The sequence below is a fragment of the Xylocopa sonorina genome, chromosome 7, assembly GCF_050948175.1.
Source record: "Xylocopa sonorina isolate GNS202 chromosome 7, iyXylSono1_principal, whole genome shotgun sequence".
In the NCBI taxonomy this organism is placed as follows: domain Eukaryota; kingdom Metazoa; phylum Arthropoda; class Insecta; order Hymenoptera; family Apidae; genus Xylocopa; species Xylocopa sonorina.
The window spans coordinates 12802880-12821789 of record NC_135199.1 but is presented as its reverse complement, the minus strand read 5'-3'; the positions used below and the strand labels follow the sequence as shown (position 1 = coordinate 12821789).

Below are 18910 nucleotides of genomic sequence, written 5' to 3'. Positions count from 1 at the left end.
GTACCGCCGTTTGCTCCGCGTCAGATTAGACCGGGAGGATTCCTCAAGTATACCTTCGGCGAACGAAAGCCAGCGGTGGAGTTTCCGGGGCGACGTCAAACTCCGTTCTCCGGCCCCAATTATTGTAAGGATTTGAGTTTCGCGACAAAGCCGCAATCCGGCGGAAGCTTCGTCCTCCGGCGGCGTCGTCGGACAATATCTACATTGTCGTAGCGGAGAGAGCCGGTGCCCGGACAAAAGGAGGTCGTGATTTGTTAGCGGGGGCCGAGATACGGGAATCGTCCCCGGGACTAACAGCCTGTCGAGTAGTTTTTGCTATCGATCACACGCCGCTGCCCGGGCATTTATCAGCCGGTAGCAATTTTCGCGTCGGCCGTCCACCGGGAGGGTTCGATCTTGATTCTTCCCGCTAACGTCGCCTAGGCGACCACCGCGATAACCGTTGATTTATCCCCGACCCCGGGTAATAAAGATATCGGGCGCAACCGCGAAATTAGAGGGCGACCCCCCCCCCCCCCCCCCCCCCCCCGTCGACGCTCCCGCTGCGAGGGCGGACCTGTATCGCGTGGTTCGCGACTTCTCCTCGCAACGCGCGTTTTCCGGGAACGATCCTCGCGATCGATCGATTAGCTGCTCGAGGAGAACTCGGTAACGGCTGGAGGGAGACGAGGCGGAAGAGGGAAGGAGAGGAGAGGATCGAACGTACGAGGAGGGAAAGGAATAGGACCGCGACGCGTAGCCTGGGCCAATATGGAATCTGAAGGAGACGTTTGTTAAATGACTTCGGTGCCGGTGCAGCCGGATGATAGATGAGGACGCGGCTGCCTCTACGTCGGCCGGTAACCTGGAAAAACGGCGCCGCCCTTGCACGGAATCCAATAAAACGAGACCGCGTGCCAGCGGCTATACAGGTTCGATCGGCCGCGCAGGAAATAAAGGATCGAGATAAAACCGCCCCCCGACGTGCAGTAACACGTACTCTCGGCCAACTTGGAGCGTCCTCGAGCAATCATTTTTACCGCCGACCGAGGACACGCTCGGGGCCGTTTCCGAGCGTTCGAGTCACCGTGGCTCGGGCCAGATTCTAATTAAATTCGCCAGCCGATCGATCCGAACGATTTATGGAGACGCGGTCGAAAGTGAAAATGATTCTCGCCAGCCAGTTTTGGATTCGGATTCGGTATCGTTATTGGCGAGGGCGCGACAGAAAGGGAAATGGCATTTGTCAAGGGATAACGACAGTTTTAGTCGGTCGAATTTGTTCGCCTGGTCCCGTGCTTGCTCGTTTTGTTTTACCGCGCACGAGAGAGCACATCGGTGAAAAAGGGGGAAGAAAACGATGGTGAGGAATGGCGGTGCGGTGTAGCGGCAAGACTGGAGAGCAATTCTCTTGACAATTTGGCCTGGCGGTTCGCCAGCAGAGGCCAGTCGATTCAACTAATCTAAGTTGCTTAGCACGACTTCGTTCATCTCCTTCCACCGTTGCCACCGCGCCGCCGCCAACCCCTGACCAACCCCCTACTTCGACTTGTTAGCTCCGCGCCTCCGCCCGTTTCTCCTCTCCTCTTCCTCTCCCCTGCTCTGTTTCACTGTCTCTCACCCCCCTTCTATCTTAACCCCTTTCGAACTCCAGCAGACTACCAGAATCCTCACGGGCTATGAATATAAATGCATCGATGGAAAAGTATTTCGACGCGTATGTATTATTGCTTCCCGCGATCTCGCTCTAGGTATCCTGCCGGCCTTCCCTCGCAAAATTATAATGCGATTACTTTCTTCTCCGCCGGAGTTCTCCTCGCGAAAGTTTCCTCGCCGGATAGTTTTCAGTTCGAACCGTTCCCTCCTTCGTTATCGCGCTCTGATCGATATAATCGTACCACATCGAAAGAGTTCTCGCGTCTGCCGATCTCGGTTGTTGTCGAGCGCTTTCCAACAAACCCCCGGAACGGTTGCGAAACGCGACGCGATCGGTCGTCCCGTTTATTATCGCGCGAGGAACCCCGGGTTCTCGCGAACGAAGGAACCACCCTCCCCTTCTAAGCCGATCAATCTTCGAACGTTCGCGCAGCCTGAACTCCAGAGACGCGTAAAACAGCGAACGACGTCGCGGAGAACGAGGCTGCAGTTGATTAGGAAGCGAGGGCATTAACCACCCTCGGCGCGGCGTAACCTATATCACCGGCGCGGCTAATTGAAAGCAGATTCACGAGTTAGTTCAGGTGCGTGCTCAAAAGGTGATACGTCGGAGGTATGCAGACGAAACACGACACCGGGTAGGGGGATGGAAACTGGTGGCAGTTTGCTCGGTGTTCCGCCAGTCCCTGCGCACTTTAGGGCACCCCGTGTCCCACCCCTACGCCTCGCCAGGAGCGCCCCAAGTCCCGCTACGATGCCCAAGGTGGCTCGCAACTGTTATAACTCGAATAAGTTTGTAACCAAGATCCCGGCTCGACGCACCGAGTGCTCGTAACTTGCGGCAGAACGCAATTCCTCGAAACGTAATTGGCTGCCGCGCGGAATTGCCTTCGCCCCTCGTCTTCGTCTTCTCGTTGCTCGCGCGACTGCATCCCCTCGCGCACAACCCCCCGACATATCGCGGATAATAAAGAGCGCCGATATCCAGGACGATCTAGCAACGATCGTTGACAATTAAAAATCGAGCATCGACGGTGACGTAGCGCGCCCCTCGTCTACGCGGCTTACGACGCGATTTTTGTGGCGCGTCGCCAACCGTGCGACGGGATGCACGCGGGATTTGTGGTCGTTTAACAAAGCGCGTCGTTATCGCCACTGTAGATTTGACAAGAATTATAATCGCGCGAACAGTTGGTCATTTCCTCCGGCAGTGTCCCCTCGAAACGCGTCGCATTTTTATCAGCTGGGCTGCTCGAGCGAGCCGGCTGGCACGGGAACACACTCGAGGCTAGAAAGAGGCGCGGTACGCGTCTCCTTTAATTAACGGCGCTAATGAAAACGCTCGTTGACGGCAGATGTCAGAGATTCCGATAGGTCAACGAACCTCTGCCAGCCGGCCGCCCCCGAGGCATCGCGAAAATTATTCCGCGCTCGGATAAATAATGGCCCTAAACGTCTTGCCTGGCCCGGTTACCGGCTCTCGATCTCCCGGTTGACGAGCAATAATCGGCCCTCCGCCTCTATCCATCCGCACCCCCTATCCACCCCCGAACGTACGGTCCCGTTGGTGCACGCGGAATTCCCGGCTGCACACACGCACCCAAACATCCGAGATACGCGTGCGGCGTGGCTCGGTTTCGCGCCGAACTGTCGGAAGCTGAACAGCCTAGTCCTGGAATTTCAGGCTGCCGAAGCACTCCGTCGACTCCTCGCTACGCGGACCCGCGCATACGCGTACATTGCGGCCCAGAATTGTCTTCAATCTTCCTGCGTTCAATATCGAGCTCGAATATCGAACACGCTCCGATCGCGGTCGCGTCGCATACGGTTCTTCTCGCGCGCACTCTCTCTCTCTCTCTCTCTTTTCCTGGCGAGGGTTTATTAACAACTCGAAACGAAAAGAAAAGCGTGTTCGAGGGAAAGAAACGACAGAAAGGGTTAACGTGCACGCATCGATGGGGTTGACTCGAATCGGTTCACCCTCCGTCTGACGGTGGCGCTATCGGCGCTCGCGCTCCCTCGCCCTCGCGACGAGCTCCCTCGTGTTAACTGCTCGACAAACTAAGTTAACGTTTCTTACGTTGTAATTGGCTCCACGCGGCACACGGAATTGTACGAGCCAGGACGAAGACGAAGACGAGCGAGAGGAGGGGTAGGTGGGATACGGATGGAAGGAAGCGGGGGTAGATATTGTTGGCGTTACACCGGTTACCGCGTCGATTCAATTCGTGGAATCTTAAGGGGATGCCGGAATCGAGGAAACCGTCGAAGGGAGTTTGACTCTTGATGCGTGTGGCAAATTGTCGTGAATTCGGCGTACGTCGTTCCGCGAATGCGACCGTCCTCCCTTTGGTCCCGGTAATTTTCGGAAAGATAACAAAGAGGGATGTTAATTGCTACCGAGAACGAGAGACGCGGTAATTGGTAGCAGATAGCTCTGGGAACGCTCGCGTCACCGTGGCAATTCGATTAACAAGCGGCGCGAGCATCGAATCTTGGCTGACTTGGACCACCGCGTTCGAGAAAACGCGCGACTCGAGCGAGCTGGGATTTACGCGCGCCCTGGCTAATTCCGCTCGCGCCGATTTTCAATTTCGTCCCCGGCTCGTTACAAGCGACGCGACTCTACTCGTTAAGCGTTTCAACGCGCCACCAGTCACTGTCGTCCCAGTTTGTTCCACCGATCATCCTGATCCGACTTCCTCTCGCCTCGACTTTCAGCGCGCGACGAAGAAAAGATCGCTGGCGCCTCCGCGCGTTATCCTCTTTTTTTTTTTTTCGCGTCATCTGTACGCGTCGACGATAATAACCGTGGAACCGGGGCGGTAGCGAAAATCTTCAATCTCGTTTGGCAAATGGCCGATCTCGAGGCTCGTGGTACGCTCGCCATCCGGGACAAAAGAAGTCGGTTCGACGTGTGTTCTTAGCCGCGAATCCGTGGAAACGTTCGCTCCACCCCCGGCGAGTGCCAGCCGCATTGTTCGCCAGTCCGCCCTTTCTTACGCCGATTTCGTTCGCTTCTCACGGAACGCTTCGGGACCCGTGTTTTTCCCGGCTCCTTCGCGACCTGAAATATCGATCCTCCTTCAGAGTTCATATCCGCGTCGGCTCTCGCGATTGCTTTTTCCATCGCGCGCGCCAACGCTGCTCTGTACAAGAGTTTCGCGAGGGGAAGAAAAAAAAAAAAGAAAAAAAATGAAGAAACATTCGACTCCGGTCGCCCGTTCCTCCATCGCTGGAGATTCGTAACTCGCGATTTTTCCCCGCGCGTACAGAGCCGACCGACTTATTTCCTACCCGCCGCCCCACTGTTCGCCGTTACGTTTCACTTGGCCTGCCCGGAGGAGCGTCCCGGCGTCTTCCATTTCCCGCTCCTTCCGTCGCATCGCCGCGGTGTAACAAGTTTTCCTTTCCATTCGGAAACGATTTACCGAGCCACCGTGTCCTGTCAGCCTCCGCGGCTCTGGCCCGCCTCGAGATTCCGCGATATTATGAAATATGACGGGTGCACCAACGGAGTGTAATTTGACGGGATCACCCGAGCACCGACGACGCGCCGCTGAAATTTTTCACCGAGTAGAATTCCATTGTTTGCGGCCGGGGCGTTCTTCGTCCTTGTCGCGCTTCTTCTTTCATTCCCATCCCTTTCTTTTTCTTTTTTTTTTCTTTCTTCCCTTCGCTTTTTTCCACCTGCCCGCGAGCGGAGCGGCGCGCAGAGTTTCGACTCCGACTATCTCGTTTGATAAATTCCCCGGCACCCGCGGTGGGTTGGGCGGGCTCATAACTCGCATAGCGTGGACATTTTTTCGCAAATTAAACGGCATTGTTCGATGGTTTCGCGTTTTCCCCTAAATCCCGTTTGCTCCGCGCTCCTTCCTTTCTCCGTCTGGCCCTTTGTTACGGTGAAACGAGCCTTGAGACACGCGGGAACGGGGGGAGTACGCGGCGGCGCGCCGATCGAGCGAGAGGACATCCGAGGCGATCCCTGTTCCGCGGTTTGCGCCCCCGTTCGGGGGCAACAATTCGTTTTTTCCCCGACAGATACAAGCGGGTCTCGTTGCGCGCTAATTCGAAGGACCAGACACGCCCCTCTGCTGGCGGCTCTAATCTCGTTCGTGCCGCGTTCGCAGTATTCCGTCGATGAAAGGCGTACCTTAATTTTCGCTGTTCGTTCACGGCGCGCCGCGGGAACGTCGACGGCGAGCAAAGGGCTGGAGGGGCGGGGAAGAAGGAAAAAAAAAAGTAAAAGATCGCCGGTGAAATACGATGGACGGTAATGAGTCCGGCGTGTTCCGAGTCGCGACGCTTCGAACTCGACGGATTTCGAAAGTTATTCGAGGACTTTCTTTGTCCGAGCCCCGGCCGTGCCCTCCTCTTGTACAACCCGTCAGACGGGTCCCGGCTTTCAATTCCGCGCCCTTGGAATAATATTTTAATTGAGACGCTCGTTCGACGCCCGCCGTCGATGTTATAATCCACGACGAGACTACTTTGCGCGGTGGAACCGCGAAAACTTGCCGCCTCGAGAGGGTATCGCGGAAGAAACGCTTCTGAAAGAGGCGGACTCTCCATCGCTCCTCTGTCACGTCTCGAGCGTCGACGATACTCGTCCGCTGGCTAAACATATAAATAAGCAAACATCTCCGCTACTTCCATCCGCGATATTCTTCGGTTCGCGACGACGCGACTGCGCCAAAGAGGCCTGTAAAATTAACGGAAGGTTGCAAGTCTCGGATCGCTGATAGAGATTCAATATTTATACTTTAGGAAGTTCGAAGGAAACGGGGGTGGGGAAGTTTCGAATTCCGCGTTTCCAGATCGAACCGATGGCATCCTCGCGTGTCTCACTTGACTTCGGGCATCGAGCGTTTCCGTTGCGCCTCGTGGCGGGGAACTTTCGAAAAGCTTCTTCAGGGAACTATCTACGAAGAGGCTGACAACTCGACAAAGGTGTACTCCTTTCGCCTTCACGTCGAGTCGTTGCGAAATCCGGCGAAACAAGAATGAAAATACGGATCGTAGAGACTGCGCGTCCGCGTCGCCTTCATTTCGCTCGATCGGCGCCGATTCGAGGGAGAAATCGCTTCCGTTGAGGCGAGCGTCGCCGAGGAAGGGCTCGAGCGCCTTTGGCCGCGATCAAAATTCACCAGCAGCTCCTCACCGTAATTCAACGTGACGAATTTCCGACGGAGGCCTGCGAGCGTCGGTAAAACCTGAGAAAATCATCGCGGAGGATGTGCTCTCCGGCGAAAGGCTCGAATATCAGACGAATTCTTTTGTTCCCGTACGTGTGCGGATAGACTCGACGACACGGTGCCGCGGGTTCATTTGTACCGCGACAAGAAAACGCTGAGGGGAACTACCTAGACGTACAGTTCGTTCAATAACACCAGCACCTTGTCCAACAGTTCCTGGACCACCTGGGTCAGCCTACGATACCCACTCTCGAGCACCTTAGACTCGTACGCGTACCATCGTACGTCTTTCTTCGTTGGCGTATACTATCAATGATGCATACAAGCGAACGGTCCACCTTCGATCGACCAAGAAACGTAGGAACGGGGTCCCTTGAAAGGAACCATCCCACGGAATCGGATTGTTTTCGCCCGAGGACCACACGGACGAACCGTGGAACTGCCTGTAGCTCGACAGAACCAGAAAAGAGAGCGAGAGAGAGAGGTAGAAATGACTACGGACGATGGGGCGAGCCGGAGGCGATGGCGGTCGCAGAGAACGAGAGAATTTAATTTCTCGGTAACATTACACCTTAGGAGCCTTATTCCAGCGGCTTTGTGCGCCGCCGGGGGTGGCGCAGAGAGACACTCGATCGCAGGACTCCATTTGCGGTTTAGCATAATGGAAACCCAACGCGCCCTCAGGGCCAACACACCGCTCCTTTTCTCCCTTTTCTTCTTTTCGCCGCGGCCACGGTACGTTTCCCGGCCGCGTCCCGGTTTCCCGTCGACAAAATAAATAAGTCCGGAGAAACGCTAACAGACGCGGACTCTTGATACGTCCGAGGCGAGCCAGAGATCTCCGCGGACCGCGTCGAGTGCTCGTCCACGCTGGTACGAGTGGCTTCCGCCCAAATTCGCCGCGACTGGGTCCGTCTCGCGGACCGTTCCCCACCCGGTTATGGCAGTTCCGCGCGGAGTTGCTCGTTACACGTTTCCATCGGCGAGTTTTAGACGGGGAAGTTTCGAGCGTTGTTTCCTGCCGAGTTACGGTACAACGTGACCTTACACCGTTTACGAGAATCCTTTAGGAGTCGAGCCTAAAGTGGACAATAAAATGTATTGGGTCCATCCACTCGTTCGGATTACAGCTACTCGATCGCGACATTAGCTTACAGGGTACACTATTCGATTATAGAAACACTATTCGACGGTCCGCGGAACGTCGTTATCAATTTTCCATGGTCCTCGCGAAGCCCCGCGTACCCTGCTGGCGTAAAGCTCGCGAGCCACCTCTCCGTTATCTCTGGAAACGGTGCATAAACTTTCCAACGCGACAGTGGCGTTACTTCGCCTCTGGTATTCATAAATGATGCACCGCCGTAAACGTATCTTATCCACTGACAAGTTCTACCGTTATACTTTTAACGATAAACCTACTAGCGCGCTACACGCGTTCCTAGTCCACTTTCCATGCCTCAATCGGGAAGCGGGGAGTAACAACAGTCGAGATGATTCGGGATTCGAACGATAGATTCGAGGCCGCGTTAAAGACCGGAATAAACACGGGTCGAACGGGCGACAGAGCCACCCGAGAGAGGCCAAACGGGTTGATTAATGGGGAAAAAAGTACGAGCTTCCTTCTTGGGTGCCGGTCGTCGTTAGGGTCGACGTTTTAATTTTAACAGCTACGAGGCCGCAATTGGCTCGGAGGGTCACTGTCGGCGTTCCTCCCCAGCTGCCCGGAGCTTAATGACCCCTAATGACGGGTTAAAAATACGCGATCCCCAGCGAAGATCCGAGGGAGAGATCCTGGTGTGGCCGTGACGAATACGGAGGGGGGAGAAAAGAACGACCGGTGAAAAATCCGCGGCGGTGACCGGTCGAGGAGAATCGCGGTGGTTTCCGGGCGATCGGCGGCGGCGGAAGCCCGCGTTCGCCATCGAAATTTCCTTCTGGCCCGTCGTAATTCACGGGGACAACGTTTATTACGCGAAACAAACGATCGCGGTCGTTAATCGGGGCAGAATTTTATCACATTTTAATTCGAACGGCGATAACGGGCTGGAAATTGCAAGGGTAATTACCTGTCGCTGAAATATAATAAACGACCGAGGAATATTCCGAGCTAATTACCGTTTAATTAATACGTGCGAATCAACGCGTTGCGTGTATCATTTGTCTAACGAGGATTAAAGCGCGTTGAAAGAAGGAGAGGGTGGAAAGACCGTGGGGGTGGGTCGGAGGTTATCGTTTGGAGTTTAGAGCGCGGAGGGATGAACGCGCGATATGCTTCTCTTTTTCTTATTGGAAAGAACGTAATAATTTATCGAGGGACGGGGAACGCAGGCTGTCGGATAGCTCGCGCGTAAACGAGGGAGATAATGGGCGGTGTTCACTGGCCGTTTATTCGCGACGACTGCCAGCATCCGTTCAGCGATACGCGGAGGAACGGTCCATTCTCCCGCGCTGGCAAGCTAACAAATTTTGACGCCTTAATGAACGCCGGATTAAATGTTCCGGGCTCATTAACCCCCTCGGTGGATCGACGCGCGAGGCGAAAGAAAAGAGGCGCGGCTGGCCGCCTTGCCTGCAGGATATCCTAGGCTGGAAAAGAATTACGCTGGTAATCACCTCGCAGCGGGGATAATTGCGATTGACGAACGGAACAAAGGGTTAACTCCTTCCGCCTTGGTTGGTATTTCGGTCGAAATTCGTTTCGACGCGGCGCGCCTCTGTTGTCAGCGAAATAACGATGCTCCATTTTTGTGCCGCGCGCACGAAATTGGAACGGTGTGTTTTAAACGAATCAGAGGGGAATATATCTGATCCTCGAGACGGGTTAAAATAAAAATCGTGTCGTCGACGGTACCTCGGAATCTAACAGCGAACCGATACGAAGAAATTGGATAAATTCGACGACGCGACGTATCGATCCCTGTTTAAATAACCCGTTCAACCCGCTTCCACGTGACGTCGATTAATCGAGATTTCTCGGAATAGTCGTGCGATTACACGAATTCTTGCCGATGAGATCTTTCAATCGTCTCTTCTCTTCTTTTTCCAGAGGGGCTGTGATGAGGGAAGCCGGTTAAAGGACCCTGTGTCGCGCAGGCGCCGGTAGGAATACAGGAAAGATGCTGCCTTCCTCGAGAGCTTTATTAAGCCCGCTGCTGCTTCTAATCATCGCTGGAAGCACCGGTGCCTCCAACTCCCGACAAGGAGGTAAGAAATCTCCCGCTGGAAGATGTTTCGTCCTGAGAGGCAACGTCGACGACGGCGGCGCGCGCGACAGCCAACCGCGTCGCCGGCGTTCCTCGTCTTTCGTCAATTTTCCGAAAGTTTTCCCGGGCAAATCCGGTTTAAGTCGTTGACCGAGTTTCGCCGCGGACCCGGTTCTATTCCGGTTTGGACGAGGCGCTACGAATTTCCGCTCGCTCAGCCGGTCCGCCGTCGAGGAACGCTCGCCAGCGAGGGATCCGCGCGAGGACCTGTTGGGACGACGACCCAGTTGCGCTCTTGTTTTTAAAATTATATAAGCCGAAAGAACGACTCTCGAGCCAACTTCGGAGAATAATGGCCGCCGCCGACTCCCTGTTGCGTTAACCCTGCAGGCAACAGCCTGCTGCTCTCGTCTCCTAGCGCGATAAATATTTGCGCACCGAAGTTTGCCCTTTTACGGGGGAGTCGCTTCCTCTTTTTTCTTTCCCAGGCGACGAGTTTACTTTGAATTTCTCCGTTGCCGAGGAAGCGCGCGTGCAGCTATCGAACTAACGGGATGCATCGAATTTGGTTGCGTTTAAACGAGAACATCGCGACGTCCTGTGTCTTGCGGGGTTCCTTTCTTATTTTTGCCTCCCCAAGTTGTTACAACTTCGTTTCACGGACGAAGATAAATCCAACGATAGGCGTTCTTTGTTGCGACGTGACTCTGCACTTTTTTATACGCGTGGAAATTGGCATACAAATTCGTTACATGGCAAATACGGTTATTTCGCGCATTTGCGCAAGAGGGAAAAGTTGGGTAAAGCAGATTTAAATTCGTTGCCTTTGCCAGTGCTGTGTTCAGTCAACCGTTGACGTTCGTTCGCAACAACTGCTCGGTCGAACGGCGCTGTAACGCTATTACAACGAATACCATAGAGAAATCAATTCTCGCGACAAAGTGCAACAGTTCCGCGGCTATTCGATGATATTAAATGGTAAAGAACGAATCGCGCGAGCGAAGGGGTGGTTCCAGGAGTTGTCGAAAATTCGCCTCGAGGCGTGCTGCGTGTTAATTCGCCGCCACCCACGCGCAGCTAAAGCGTAACCGTTTCATAACCGATTCGCGGGACAACTATGGCTTAGCGGAAGTTGGCGATGCCGCCATTCCTCGGAATTACTACTTAGAGGTGAGTTAGAGGCCAGTTTCTGAATCCACACGACCTTATTTCGGAAGAGCGCGTCGAGGAGCGTGCGTGACCAACGCGCATCGAACCACGCAACTTCCCGCGGTTGTCTCACGTCTCTCCGCGTTTCTCTTTCCCTCGCCCTTTGCCCTCGCGGAGAGAGCTGCCTCTTAGTGACCATTTCCTAGATTAAGGTCACCTGGAAAGCAAATAGTTGTCAGAGGTAGAAAGAGGAACTCGCTGGTACCGCGCGAACGCTCGACTTCCGGTGTGTGTACACGTTCCTGTAAAACTATTTACGCGCGAAACACCCTCGCATTTCAGAGATACCCGACTAGATATAGACTGCACCCGCGACCAGGCCACCGAGAATTTCTGCGAGCCCCAGCTCGATGCGAACCTCGTTCCCTTAGCTGACTCGAACTTTCGAAACGAACGTGAGATACGTTCTCGAGCGTTACGTATGCCCATTTCTGGCGATGCACGAATTAACCTTCTTGGGCGACGAAATTAAAAACTTCGAAATTCGCATTTGAACCGCGATTCGAAGATGTACCTAGTCGAGTATCGTCGAGCATCGTACAGGAAGCGACACGGATGTTTCGTTCGTTATTACTGGTATCGTTCCCACCAGTGACCATCGACGAAAGTCTCCAACGATCTCTATTTCTCTGTCTCGCCCCCCGCGTTCTCCGTCCGCGAAGAGGATTACAATCTTCTCCGTATCCGAAAACGACAACGCCGCCTCTTTCAATTGCAGCGGGCAATTCGAAGCGTTCCCGGATTACAGCGGAGCGCGGCCACCGGCAACGGGACCCTCGAGATTTTATTTTCACGCGCAGCTTCCCCCGAAAATGACGCCAGTATCGTAACCCTTTAGACACCGCCTGGGGATAGCAGTTGCAGAGCCACCCATTGACCCAGATCACGCGAGCGAGCAGGCCGGAATTTCAGTGACGCGCGAAAAGATTCCCAAGGGGACGAGACCTCGACCTTTTCGCGAAATTAAGGTCGCTCGGGGGTGACGACGCTGTTTTCCATCCGCGCGCTGGAATTCCTCGCTTTCGACGCTACACAGAAATTCTCGATGTTCGTCGCTGCAATACCCAGCCACGTCGAAATTCTACGCGTCGTTCGGACGCGTTGGCGAACGGAAGGTGGGAGCGGGTCAGCCACCGGGGGGTGGGCGAGTGAAACGATCGGCTTAATCGCGGGGCAAATAAGATTATCTGATCGAATTTTAATGGTGAGCTCGCGTGCCCTCCGTGACGAACTCCTCTGGTTAAGGCGATCGTAAAGAGCGGCGTTCTCGTTAATGCGCCAGCGGATTCGAGCGCGTGCGCCACGCCGAGGGGTTGCTCGCGCCTCTCCGCCGCGCGGCTTATTCTTCGCCGCGAATTTACAGGCCGTATAAACAACCGTGGCTGGTTATCTTTTGCACGCTTTCGTGTCTTCCGTTGCTCTTTGCCCGTGCCACGAGAGCCTCTCGCAAAGATTCTTATTCCTTTATGTTGGTCGGTTATCCGGCCAGACCAAATATAGCCGTCTCGTAGAATCGATAAGATTTCGTTCTTCGGTAAGTTCGCGTAACACCCCTCGCGCAATCCTTTATCTGTATCCTATTTCCATTTTAATTACTCCCGGTAATTACAGTAATACGTCTGTCCGTTCTGAATCGCTAACCTCTTTGCGGAACCGTCCGTATTTATCGCTCCTTTAGACATTCGGTCCGCATAGTTCCCAGACAAAGAGTGTTATACACCACTTGATGCTATAATTTACGAGCCCCCGCTATACTCGCCGCGGCACGAAACGCGCCGCGAAAGCAGCACGCGCGACTCGAATTCTATATCAAGAGAGAACCGCGAACGGGAGAAGATTCTTAGGAAGTAACAACGAGGTTCCCTCGGCCATCTGCGAGCGCTCGAGCTGTCCGCGGCGTCCAATATAGAACCGACAATGAGCGGAGCAGAAATACCCGATGGTTCGTCGAGTCGTTGTTCCGTTTCGCCTCTGCCCGCGGGCGATCGCGCCGCGAATTTCCGTCGCTGCCAAATTGGGTCGACGGACCGTGAACTCGCGTCTCGCGCTCGCAAAATCCGGCCACCGTGCGCGAGGAACGTCGCGGGAGACGACAAAGCCGGTCACGTAGCGTCCGTTCGAGAAAAAAAAAAAAAAAAAAAGAAAAAAGAACGACGAGCGACGTTCGTTAAGGCGGCGATGCGACGAGAACAAGAGCAAGACCAGGACGAACATCGCGTGGACTAGGTGCTTAATTAAGGAGGGGTCGACGAACCCCGCTAGACGCGGCAGGGGAATATTCAGCGCGAGTTCGAACCGGGAAACCGGTTGTTAGGATTCATTTCTCCCCCTTACGCCCCTTGTTTTTCTATCTTCCTTTCTTTTTTTTTTTCAATGAATCGATTGGATGATGCCGCGAAATAAATTCCCATTCACCGGTGGTTTCAACGGCGGTCACTCGTTCCTGGCATTTTCGAGCGGTTGATGACTGTTAAATTACACAAACGAGAGATCGGTAATTGTCGAGAGCGGAGCGCGGGTGGTAAATAAAACTCGCGTTGGGCAGTTATTTACACATTTTGTCGCGAGTCCTTTTTTTTTGCCCCGCGTCCGTTATGCAGATTGCAAAAATTAATCGTTGCATCGCGAAATTGCGAGTCGGACCCAGTTCTGTGCTGGGAATATTTTTACGCGGGTACGCGTCTCGCGTTATTGAATACGAATTATTGGTATCTCGTTAGTTCGCCCCTGTCCACCGGCGCGATCCACGAGGAGGCCACCTTGTAATTTAAACTCGAGAGACCGAACTTTATTCATTATCCATCATTTAGTCATAGTCGAGGAACTTTCCATTGTGGAATTTCTGAGCCTCGAAAGTGGCCACCGTCGTTACACGTTTCCCACGTAAACACCTTAACCGAACGAGGATCGTAAAACGATCCCACTCGACGGGCAGCCGTCTCCCCGTTCGTTCGAGGGCTAATCGGTGTTTCACGTTCAAATTCAACCGAGTCGCGTGCGAAACGGCTGAACAAGCGATTTTCATCTATCGACGCGGCCTCGATACGCGGCGAGGGTGGAGGGCCCTTGAATTCCGGTCGAGTTGTGAAAAAGGGTTGGAAGTTTGGAACGCGCGGAGGGCGGTGGACTGGTCGCGACAACCGCTTCCGCATCCGGCGTTACGCTCAGAGATTAACGCTATTAGCGAGTAACGAGCGAGTTGTTCCATCGCATCGAGGCGCGCGAACTTCGCACGCTTATGCGAATATTCGTGAACTCTGAATATTTGTTACGCACCGGTGTACGTCGCCATAGAAAACCCGTTGCCTCGTTTAGAAAATCAGGGAGAAACGTTTCAGTGGCCGGCTTTGACGCGAGTTCGGACGGAAACGCGATGGGAACGTTGCTCGGCTCGCTGGGACAAGTCGCGTCCCGAGGCTCGTTTCGAGCGCGCGTCGTTCGCGCGACGAGCAAACTTTTTATTGTGTCGCGACAACGATGAAACGCGTCGATGTTTACAATTCGGCGTATTTATTGGAAAGTTGTCGCGCGAGTGACGCTCCCATTTCTGACGATGGAGCGTGTCGTTCGACAAGGGTGCGCGTTTTGGGCGTCGCCTCGTTAAGGAGACGCCTAGAAATTTTTCGTCGAAAGCGTCGACTCTCCTCGAGACCCACTTTCGCCAGCCTTGCTACCGGTTCAAGAAAGGGTTACAAAGGGCTGGAGAGGAATTGGCGCGAGTTAACACGCCACGGTCGTAATCCAGGCGACGAGCCTCGAAGACGAGACACGGCGCGAATACTGACGCGGGCCTTTATCAATTTAGATCGTTTAAGCAGCGAGAACTCGCGACGCGAAAGGCGACACAATGAGACGCGGGCCGAGGCTCGCAATTACCACGCTCGTCCACGTCGGTGCACGCTTTAATAAAGCGACGTATAATTCGCGACGCACCGCGGAAACGGGCCGGAGAAAGGACCCAGACGCGAGCCAGCCGGCTCCAGTCACAGAAGTGGCCTCGTTCGAAAAGGATTCGTAATTAAGCGGAGTGGAACGCGCTTGTCCGCGCTTTGATCTCCGTGACTCGCGGACAAGCGCTGTCGGAAGATCGCGTTTGTTCCTACCCGTGTAATTCCTTTTCACGCTTACCGTTCACCCAACGGTGCAAGCACGTCCGACTAACTACGCACATTTTCAAAATAGCCTCGAATCGACGAACACACGGGTCGCCAATTATCAACCCTTATCACTATTACATTCGTTACGTTATCTTACACGCAACGTGTAACTAAAATTTCCTCTCGAGAAACTTGAAATAGCAAAGGTGTCGATGAAACAAGCGTCGAGTACAAGTCTCGAAGCGATCTCGAGTCATCGAGGTTTCTCCACCCTTCGACTTGTTGTCTCTAGCCCTTCGTGGCGGTCGCAGTTCCCACCGAGTCGAAGTCGCTGTTCGCGCAAGTGTTCGTATAAAACTCGACGAACCGAAGTCCCAGGGCGCGCGAACTTTCTCGCGAGGATCTGGCGAGCGATAAGGGCGGTTCGCGGGCGGAGCGTTCGCGCGAGAAAATTCCAGGTAGCCGAGGGCTGGGTCCGAGAGCGCGTTTTCCCTTTATGTTTCAGTTTCAGCCTGATAAATTGTTTACTCGTCCCAGGGAAGTTTCAAAGTGACCTGATTCTGACTTGTCTCTCGGCGACGTCATAATGACCGTCCACGCGATGCTCTTTTTCTCCCTTGCCCAGGGACGAGCAGCGTCGTTCCGTCGAGAAACTCCGCTTCCGCAGCAGTTCCCCGGAAAAAAGAGCAAGACGTTTCGCGGGCAAACTTTCCACCGTTAAACAAATCCAAGAACTGGGTCGATCTGCCTCGCGCCGCGTTGGTAATCGTCCACCGTGAAACAGAGTCGGGGCCAGGCAACGAGCAGGGAATCGGTTAGTCGTTTCTACTGGCTTCGCTCGCGGTACACGCGATAAGAGAATTTAGCGCGAGAGAAAAGCGCGGAGACGGCGCGATATCACCGCGCGGCGGTTCCAAAGCGGAACGCGGAAAGTTTACGATCGGTAGAAAGGTGGTCGCGGGTGCGCGAGCACGAAATATTGGACGGACGGGGGACGCGGAGGCCGACGGAATTAATATTTCATAGGTAGAAAAACAATAACGCGGGTGGAACCGCGGCCCCGGCGGGTCGAGCAGATTTAATTCCTTAAAAGCTAGCGCATTTCGAGATCCAGCTTTTACCCGGCACGTCGACCATCCATTTGCTTTACGCGCGCGCGCGCGCGCGCGCCAGAGAGGACCCGTCGCGAATGAAAGATAACGAGCGCCAGCGTCGCTGAATAAATTTTTCTAATCAAAATTTGTCGCGACGCGCGTTCCGCCAGGGCCGTTCTCCGTTTTGGCGACGCGGGACCACCCAGACGGACTATCCGTGGGACGCGATACCTTTCATCGATCTCGATGACTCTCATCGATCGCGAGAATCATCGTCCCGTTTGAAAAACGGGCGGCAGCCCGTCTTCTCCCATGGCGGGTATAAATAATAAGCGCGATCATTTACGAGGCTGCTGGGTGAATCGTTATTAATGGATTTTCGGTAAAAGCGCCGGCTCTTTTTATACCGTCGCGGACATAAATCGGTTTATTCCCAGCGTGACGCTATAAATAATTTGCTCCTACGCGGTTTTTCAGCCCTGGCTACACTCGCGGCCGATCTTCCATATTTAACGTCCATTTATCGCGTCGATGAAAGTGCGCGCGCGCGCGCGCGGCGCAGAGTGGTTCCTCCGTGGAAATCGAGTAAATTCTCGATGAACTGGAGCCCCGACGAGCTGTTGCACGCGCGAAATCGAGAGCAACCTGCGACTCATCCAGAAACGAATGTCCTCCGCGCGTCGGTTCCGGTGGTTCCGCTGCGCTTCCGGTGGCCAAGCCAGACCGAGGACCCGTGGCACGGAATCGCACGGGAAACGAACCGGTTACCGAGAAAAGTGGCAAAGTTTCGCTCGACGGATCCATCCGGCCGGGGTGGCCGCGTCTCCAGCGCCGCGGACAAAGCGTCCCATGAATAACGGAGAGGATCGTCGAAAATTCCGCGAAACTCTCGACGCGGCGCGACAAGTTTCCGCGGCCATGGCGATCGCTGTATAAAACGATATTGGACGAGGAGGGGTTTACTCCAGCGGGAACCGGGGAATATATTTATAAGCACGGGGGTTAGAGAGGGTGCGCGATGCGGGTCGAAACATTTAATTCTGTTTGCGGCGTGCGTAGAATGACGGCCGTGCCAGAATAGAAGATCGCAGACAAATGGTCGCGCATACTTAGCGAGCGCTTGACTGTGACAAACTACCCCGCCGCGTGTACACAGAGGGAGAAACGCGGCAAGTTGCGCGATCCGGCAGACCCGAGTGAGAGAGAGAAAGAGAGAGAGAGAGAGAGATGGAGACGACTGGTGGCGTTGTTCGTAAATTGTGTACCGCGGAATGCCTGAGTCGTCGTCAGGCTTCTGCGCCGTGGTTTAAACCCTTGCGGATTGCCAGGATGAGAACGGAAAGGAAAACGTGACGGGGACGACGAGCGCCCAGGAGTAAATGAGAATTTTATTGCCTCGATGTCGCTGACGCGCCACTATTTTTTCGGTTAGCCGCCTGGTCTCTCTCCGCCCCGTCACCCGATTATTCCGCAGTTTACGGACTTCGCGTCCGGTTTAAATCGTTCGTCGCGTGGTCCCAGGGAAATCTTGAATACCGTTCGCGAGACTATTCCGCGTTGCGCAGCCACTTCCGTGGTATCTACGAGCAAACGAGCATAGTAGTTTGCCAGATAAATAGAGCCGTCGAACGTTTAGCACCGCGTGACGCCCTAATTCCCTTCGCGAGGTCGATCGAACGGCGGGAGAAAAATGAGGCGGATCGAGCTCGTTCCCATTAGCGGCGCTAATCGATGCCCCGTGCCCCGCGAACACGAGCTGCGACACGCGCCGCGGACGGTCCACCGCGCGGTAAAATGAAACGCAAACAATTGGTATCCGCGGCGCGCGTTTACATCGACACAACCGGGGGCTAGGAACGAGGAAGTAGAATCGGTCGGCTCATGAATATTCCGCGGCACTCGGCCGGCGCCGTGCCATTTTTCAAGCGATGCAGACGAGGCAGGTACTTGGTTTGGTACGTTGCCAGAAGGAAGAGGAATCGTTGGACGCGAGGATACCTGATTTCTCGCTTATTATCGGTTGCAGGCATCGATTATCGCTCGCGAAGGGTAAAGTTCTGCTAACTCGTGATTTTCGTAAAGAGTGCACCGAACGGAGTTCGAGCAGATGCGCAGGCTTCGAGGAAAACCGAGAGGCACTCGAGGAGATACAATTTGCAACCCGATCTGTAGCAATTAGTACGTTTGACACGCGAGCTACAGCGGTTTCCGGAGCGATAAATGGAAGCGGAGTGAATCGCGTGATGTTTCGAACACGGTCGTTCGACCAGTCCCGATGATTTTATTCCGTCATTATTCGATCGACGTCACCGTCAACGTCGACGATTTTCGGCCGATAGCGTTTTTTGTTACGCGCGTCCTCGCTGCGGACACACGACGCGACATCATTTGTAACACCGACGCTGTTGAATAGCAGCGTCCACTGGTCCGCGCTCTCCCTTCAGGCTGTAAAAATTCTTCGCCGCTTTTGCAAATGG

At 54.3% G+C, this 18910-nt stretch overlaps 1 protein-coding gene across 1 annotated transcript in view; it reads left to right on the top strand.

Annotated features, from left to right (window-relative positions):
• Positions 1-18910, top strand: part of LOC143425262 (uncharacterized) — a 129094-nt gene that overhangs the window by 19166 nt on the left and 91018 nt on the right. The window contains exon 2 of the mRNA XM_076897932.1: positions 9877-10034. Coding sequence (XP_076754047.1) covers positions 9947-10034 — 88 coding nt within the window. The 5' untranslated portion in view covers positions 9877-9946. The remainder of the gene's footprint in view (positions 1-9876; positions 10035-18910) is intronic.